Source organism: Hypanus sabinus, chromosome 4 (genome assembly GCF_030144855.1).
Source record: "Hypanus sabinus isolate sHypSab1 chromosome 4, sHypSab1.hap1, whole genome shotgun sequence".
Lineage (NCBI taxonomy): Eukaryota > Metazoa > Chordata > Chondrichthyes > Myliobatiformes > Dasyatidae > Hypanus > Hypanus sabinus.
Genome location: NC_082709.1, coordinates 179,571,805 through 179,579,235, shown reverse-complemented (window position 1 = coordinate 179,579,235; position 7,431 = coordinate 179,571,805). Strand labels below are relative to the sequence as shown.

The 7,431-nt window shown below is 43.1% G+C and overlaps 1 protein-coding gene across 5 annotated transcripts in view; it reads right to left on the bottom strand.

The window, feature by feature from the left end:
- Nucleotides 1–7,431, bottom strand: part of LOC132393532 (neural cell adhesion molecule 2-like) — a 1,581,614-nt gene that overhangs the window by 393,122 nt on the left and 1,181,061 nt on the right. For all 5 annotated transcript variants that reach the window (XR_009511912.1, XM_059968913.1, XM_059968912.1 and 2 more), the window contains exon 2: nt 4–78. Coding sequence is in view for 4 of the 5 variants with exons in the window: in XM_059968913.1 (XP_059824896.1) it covers nt 4–78 (75 nt within the window). In the remaining variant the exon portion in view is untranslated. The remainder of the gene's footprint in view (nt 1–3; nt 79–7,431) is intronic.

Genomic DNA, 7,431 nt, shown 5'->3' with positions numbered 1-7,431 from the left:
TACCTGTGCAGGTGAAGAACTTGGATTCTCCCACACTGAGTTTCACTTTGCCCAGAGAAATTGTCACTTGAAGGACAGCTGGATAAAAGACAAAAGAGAAAAATCAATTATTTGAATCTGCGAGCGGTAATAGAGCCCAGATTGCAAGCCATCTCTCATTCCCTGCCATTGATCTTAATCCCATCCTCCCTGCTTTTGGTTCATATAGACAGAACCCAAAAGTCAATAATTCACTATGAAGTGTCTCCTTGTGGTGATAAGTGAACAGGAGGCAAACACAGAGCTCGCCACAAGGTAGAGTTAAATGGAATTTGTTGAAATTGTTATTTGACAGAGTAATCGCTTGAGCTGAAATGATTGCCAGCTATTACTGTGACCAAAACAATGACAGAAGCATTCATTTAATCTTAGTCCGTAATCAAAGAAAACTTGTACTGAAAAGGCCCACAATGTTAACTTTTCTAAAATTATTGTCATAGAGTTATGCAGCAAGGTGCTTTCCTGAGTTTGACCTGTTTGTGAATTTGGCCCATATCCCTCTCTGCTTTTCAGTGTTTCTAGGCTTTGGGCCTGTCCGTGCTCACTGAAAGTTAGAAGCACGAGGAGGAACTCATTTAAACTTACTGAATATTGAAAGATCTCGATAGAGTAGATGTGTAGAGGATGTTTCCAACACAGAGAGAGTCTAAGACCAGCAAAACAAGATGCCCCTTTAGAACAGAGAAGAGGAAGAACAGAGGGTGGTGATTCTGTGGAATTCATTTCCACAGACAGCTATGGAAGCCATGTTATTGGGTAGATTTAAAGTGGAGGTTGGTAGGTTCTTGATTAATACGGGTGGCAAAGGTTATGGGGAGAAGGCAGAAGAATGGTGTTGAGCGGGAAAATGAATCAGCTGTGATGTTATGGCATAGAGTCAGTGGGCTGAATGGCTTAATTCTCAAGGTCATTTCTATCCAAGAACTGGTCCTAATGTAGTTTAAATATTATATTTGGACCTGCCTCTGGCCTCTCATTCCATAAGCCCACCACCATCTGTGTGAAAAACACAGTATGTCTCTTAATATACTTTTAAATTTTACTCCTTTCACTTACAATCAATGGCCACTAGTTTGAGATTCCCCTACACTGGCCAGGCACTCTATCTCTGCCCATCATGATTTACTGTAAGGTCATCCCACGTACTCCGAGGGAGATAAGCTCCAGTTATTCAGTCTTTGCTTATATCTCAAGCCCTCCAGTTCCTCATGACTCTTTTCTGCAGCCTTTTTGAAAGTGATATTTTAAAAGTGATGCATAGCTACCCTATGGTCTGCTATGAAAACCCCAATGCCCAGAGGTGGAAAGGTCTACAGAAAGTGGTGGACACAGTCTAAACACAGTTCAAAGTATATTTATTATCAAAGTACATAGAGTGTCACCATAAAGCAGCCAGTGAGTGAGTGGGCCAGTGAAGGAGTGGAGATTTTAGGCTTTGACTCGAGAAGCTGAGGACGAGCTTCACTCCAAGTGAGGTAAGGCCAGGTAAGTCCCTTTCAAAGGAGAAAGTTTCAAAAGTTGAGGCAAGTATTGGGTAGGTCATGGCAGCTGAGATCGGCCACGTGGTTTGTTCATCCTGCAGCATGTGGGAAATCAGGGATACTTCCAGCATCCCTGACGACTATGTGTGCAGGAAGTGTGCCCAACTGCAGCTTCTGGCAGACCACGTTGAGCGTCTGGAGCTGCGATTGGATTCATACTGGAGCATCCACGATGCTGAGAAAGTCGTGAATAGCACGTTCAGTGAGTTGGCCACACCGCAGGTAAAGGCTAAACAGGCAGAAAGGGAAGGGGTGGCCACTAGACAGCGTAGCAGTAGGCAGGTAGTGCAGGAGTCCCCTGAGGTCATCTCCCTCCTAAACAGATATACTGTTTTGGATACTGTTGGGGGAGATGTCTCATCAGGGGAAGGCAGCAGCAGCCGAGTTCATTGCAACATGGGTGGCTCTGCGGCACAGGAGGGAAGGAAAAGGAGTGGGAGAACTATAGTGATAGGGGATTCGATTGTAAGGGGAATAGATAGGCGTTTCTGCGGCCGCAAATGAGACTCCAGGATGGTATGTTGCCTCCCTGGTACAAGGGTCAAGGATGTCTCTGAGCGGCTGCAGGACATCCTGGAATGGGAGGGTGAACAGCCAGTGGTTGTGGTGCACATAGGTACCAACGATATAGGTAAAATCTATACCAACAATATGGGATGAGGTCCTACAAGGTGAATTTAGGGAGTTGGGAGATAAACTAAAAAGTAGGACCACAAAGGTAATAATCTCTGGATTACTACCAGTGCCACGTGCTAGTCTGAGTAGAAATAGGAGGATATTTCAGATGAATACGTGGCTTGAAAACTGGTGCAAGGGGGAGGGATTCAAATTTCTGGGGCATTGGAACCAGTTCTGGGGGAGGTGGGACCGGTATAAACAGGACGGTCTGCACCTGGGCTGGATGGGAACCAATGTCCTAGGGGGACCGTTTGCTACTGCTGTTCAGGAGGCTTTAAACTAATGTGGCAGGGGGATGGGACAAGTGCAGAGAGACAGAGGGGTGTAAAATGAGGGTAGAAGCCAAAAGTAGTTTGAAAAGTAAAAGTGCCAGGCGGGCAAATCCAGGGCAAAAAGCAAAAAGGGTCATTTTTCAACATAATTGTATAAGGGCTAAGAGTGTTGTAAAAACAAGCCTGAAGGCTTTGTGTGTCAATGCGAAGAGCATTCGTAACAAGGTGGATGAATTGAATGTGCAGATAGTTATTAATGAATATGATATAGTTGGGATCACAGAGACATGGCTCCAGGGTGACCAAGGATGGAAGCTCAACATCCAGGGATATTCAATATTCAGGAGGGCTAGACAAGAAAGAAAAGGAGGTGGGGTAGCATTGCTGGTTAGAGAGGAGATTAACGCAATAGAAAGGAAGGACATTAGCCTGGAGGATGTGGAATCAATATGGGTAGAGCTGCATAACACTAAGGGGCAGAAAACGTTGGTGGGAGTTGTGTACAGGCCACCTAACAGTAGTAGTGAGGTTGGGGATGGCATTAAACAGGAAATTAGAAATGCATGCAAGAAAGGAACAGTATTTATAATGGGTGACTTCAATCTACATATAGATTGGGTGAACCAAATTGGTAAGGGTGCTGAGGAAGAGGATTTCTTGGAATGTATGCGGGATGGTTTTCTGAACCAACATGTCGAGGAACCAACTAGAGAGCCAGCCATTCTAGATTGGGTATTGACCAATGAGGAAGGGTCAGTTAGCAATTTTGTTGTGCGAGGCCCCTTGGGTAAGAGTGACCATAATATGGTGGAATTCTTCATTAAAATGGAGAGTGACATAGTTAGTTCAGAAACAAAGGTTCTGAACTTAAAGAAGGGTAACTTTGAAGGTATGAGACGTGAATTAGCTAGGATAGACTGGCAAATGATACTTAAAGGGCTGACGGTGGATATGCAATGGCAAGCATTTAAAGATCGCATGGATAAACTACAACAATTGTTCATCCCAGTTTGGCAAAAGAATAAACCAGGGAAGGTAGTGCACCCATGGCTGACAAGGGAAATTAGGGATAGTATCAAGTCCAAAGAAGAAACATATAAACTAGCAAAAAAAAGCAGCACACCTGAGGACTGGGAGAAATTCTGAGACCAGCAGAGGAGGAAAGGGAAAAAAAGATTATGAGAGTAAGCTGGCAGGGAACATAAAAACTGACTGTAAAAGCTTTTATAGATACATGAAAAGAAAAAGATTGGTCAGGACAAATGTAGGTCCTTTACATTCAGAAACAGGTGAATTGATCATAGGGAACAAAGACATGGCAGACCAATTGAATAACTACTTTGGTTCTATCTTCACTAAGGAGGACATAAATAATTTTCCGGAAATAGTAAGGGACCGAGGGTCCAGTGAGATGGAGGAACTGAGGGAAATACATGTTAGTAGGGAAGTGGTGTTAGGTAAATTGAAGGGATTAAAGGCAGATAAATCCCCAGGGCCAGATGGTCTGCATCCCAGAGTGCTTAAGGAAGTAGCCCAAGAAATAGTGGATGCATTAGTGATAATTTTTAGTGATAATCTAATCCTTAGATTCTGGATTAGTTCCTGAGGATTGGAGGATGGCTAATGTAACCCCACTTTTTATAAAAGGAGGGAGAGAGAAACTGGGGAATTATAGACCGGTTAGTCTGACATCGGTGGTGGGGAAAATGCTAGAGTCGGTTGTCAAAGATGTGATAACAGCACATTTGGAAAGAGGTGAAATCATCGGACAAAGTCAGCATGGATTTGTGAAAGGAAAATCATGTCTGACGAATCTTATAGAATCTTTTGAAGATGTAACTAGTAGAGTGGATAGGGGAGAGCCAGTGAATGTGGTATATTTAGATTTTCAAAAGGCTTTTGACAAGGTCCCACACAGGAGATTAGCGTGCAAACTTAAAGCACACAGTATTGGGGGTATGGTATTGATTTGGATAGAAAATTGGTTGGCAGACAGGAAGCAAAGAGTGGGAGTAAACGGGACCTTTTCAGAATGGCAGGCAGTGACTAGTGGGGTACCGCAAGGTTCAGTGCTAGGACCCCAGTTGTTTACAATATGTATTAATGATTTAGATGAGGGAATTAAATGCAGCATCTCCAAGTTTGCAGATGACACGAAGCTGGGCGGCGGTGTTAGCTGTGAGGAGGATGCTAAGAGGATGCAGGGTGACTTGGATAGGTTAGGTGAGTGGGCAAATTCATGGCAGATGCAATTTAATGTGGATAAATGTGAGGTTACCAACTTTGGTTGCAAGAACAGGAAAACAGATTATTATCTGAATGGTGGCCAATTAGGGAAAGGGGAGATGCAACGAGACCTGGGTGTCATTGTACACCAGTCATTGAAGGTGGGCATGCAGGTACAGCAGGCAGTGAAAAAGGCAAATGGTATGTTGGCATTCATAGCAAAAGGATTTGAGTACAGGAGCAGGGAGGTTCTACTGCATTTCTACAAGGCCTTGGTGAGAACGCACCTAGAATATTGTGTGTAGTTTTGGTCCCCTAATCTGAGGAAAGACATTCTTGCAATAGAGGGAGTACAGAGAAGGTTCACTAGATTGATTCCTGGGATGGCAGGACTTTCATATGAAGAAAGACTGGATCGACTAGGCTTATACTCACTGAAATTTAGAAGATTGAGGGGGGATCTTATTGAAACGTATAAAATTCTAAAGGGATGGACAGGCTAGATGCAGGAAGATTGTTTCCGATGTAGGGGAAGTCCAGAATGAGGGGTCACAGTTTAAGGATAAAGGGGAAGCCTTTTAGGACCGAGATGAGGAAAAACTTCTTCATACAGAGAGTGGTGAATCTGTGGAATTCTCAGTCACAGGAAACAGTTGAGGCCGGTTCATTGGCTATATTTAAGAGGAAGTTAGATATGGCCCTTGTGGCTAAAGGGACCAGGGGGTATGGAGAGAAAGCAGGTACAGGGTTCTTAGTTGGATGATCAGCCATGATCATACTGAATGGCAGTGCAGGCTTGAATGGCCGAATGGCCTACTCCTGCACCCATTTTCTACGTTTCTATGTTTCTACAAGCCTGAGATTCATTGCCTTGTGGGCATACTCAATAAATCCATAATAGAATAAGAACCATAACGGGATAATTGAAAGAGCGCATCAGCGTTCAACCGGAGTGCAAAAGACAACAAACTGTGCAAGTACATAAAGAAAGAAATAATATTAATAAATAAATTAGGCAGAGCCCTACCCATTGTTGAGCACAGTTGCATGGAGCACTGCTACAAGCAAGCAGCAGCCATCATCTAGGATCCCCATCATTGAGGAGGTGTTCTCCACTCACTCATATGTTCAGAAGCCTTAGGTCCCTCACTACTAGGTTCAGGAACAGGTATTACCGTACCACCATCAGGCTCCTGAACCAGCATGGATAACTTTATTCACCGCAATACTGAACTGCCTCCACAGTCTATGGACTCATTTTCAGGGACTCTACAACTCAGATTTATTTATTTATTTTTGCACAATTTATCTTCTGTGGAACATTGGTTAGTTACCTCTCTCGGTTCTTTATAGTTTTAAGCAAATTCTATTGTATTTCTTTACTTTTCTGCAAATGCCCACAAGAAAATACATCTCAGGGTAGCATATGCTAATAAATTCCTTTTGAACTTTGGGATAATTATCATTTCATGTTAGTATTTAAATCACTGTGTTCCAAAGCAGTTGAAAGTTACACTTAGTGGCCACTTTATTAGGTAGAGGAGTGGAACCCAGTGTTGTCTTCTGCTGCTAGAACCAACTCACATTTCTAGGTTTGACATGGTGTGCGATCAGAGATGTTCTTCTGCACACCACTGTTGTAATGTGTGGTTATTTGAGTTACTGTCACCTTTCTGTCATCTTGACCAGTCTGGGCATTGTCCCATTACTTCTCTCAATGTATTTTTTGCCCATAAAACTACTGCTCACTGAACAATTTTGTTGTGTTTTGCACCATTCTCTGTAGACTCTAGAGACTGTTGTGCATGAAAATTCCAGAAGGTCAACAGTTTCTGAGATTCTCAGAACATTCAGTCAGGCGCCAACAATCATTCCATGGTCAAACACACTTTATCACATTTCTTCCCCATTCTGATGTTTGGTCTGAACAACAACTGAACCTCTTGACCATGTCTGCATGCTTTATGCACTGAGTTGCTCCCAGGTGATTGGCTGATTAGTTACTTGCATTAATGAGCAGGTGTACCTAATAAAGTGGCCACCGAGTGCGTGTTTAATTATGTGATTACTCTTTTAATGTACTCCAGGATTGTGGGTGTTATACAGCTCCATGAAGCTCCCTTTTTGGCACACAATAATCAGCAAAGAAGCTCCAAGAGCTATTTCTCTGCATAAAAACCTTGGAGGAATATCAAGGGTACTTTAAAAAAAAGGCAATTGTGTTCCAGTGATTTTTCAATGACCATTTTTATCTATTGGAGTTAAAATATTGATAATTCAGTATTTATTGACCACCATTTTGGGGTTGTGGTGTTGCTATGAGGGTGACTAATAGTAGGAAGAGGAGCATGGGCCAGATTGGGATCATGTGATCAAACCTCCAGCTGGACTTGCCAACTCACATCAGTGCATTTTAAACAGGTTATTGATCTTCATCGGGGACATCAGATAAGGTAATGAAAGTTGCCTCGGAGAGGGAGGAGAATGGAGGACGGTGTTGGAAGTTCAAGATGACACAGATTGAGGCCATTTGATCCATTGAATTCATGCTGGCTTTCTTTGGAGCAATCAGTTTTATTCCTCCAATCTCCACCTCTGGTCTTCAGCTGCTGGTCCTATTTCCTGGTGAAACTATTGATCACCTCCTATTCCAGAACTGTCATAGGTTGGTGGGC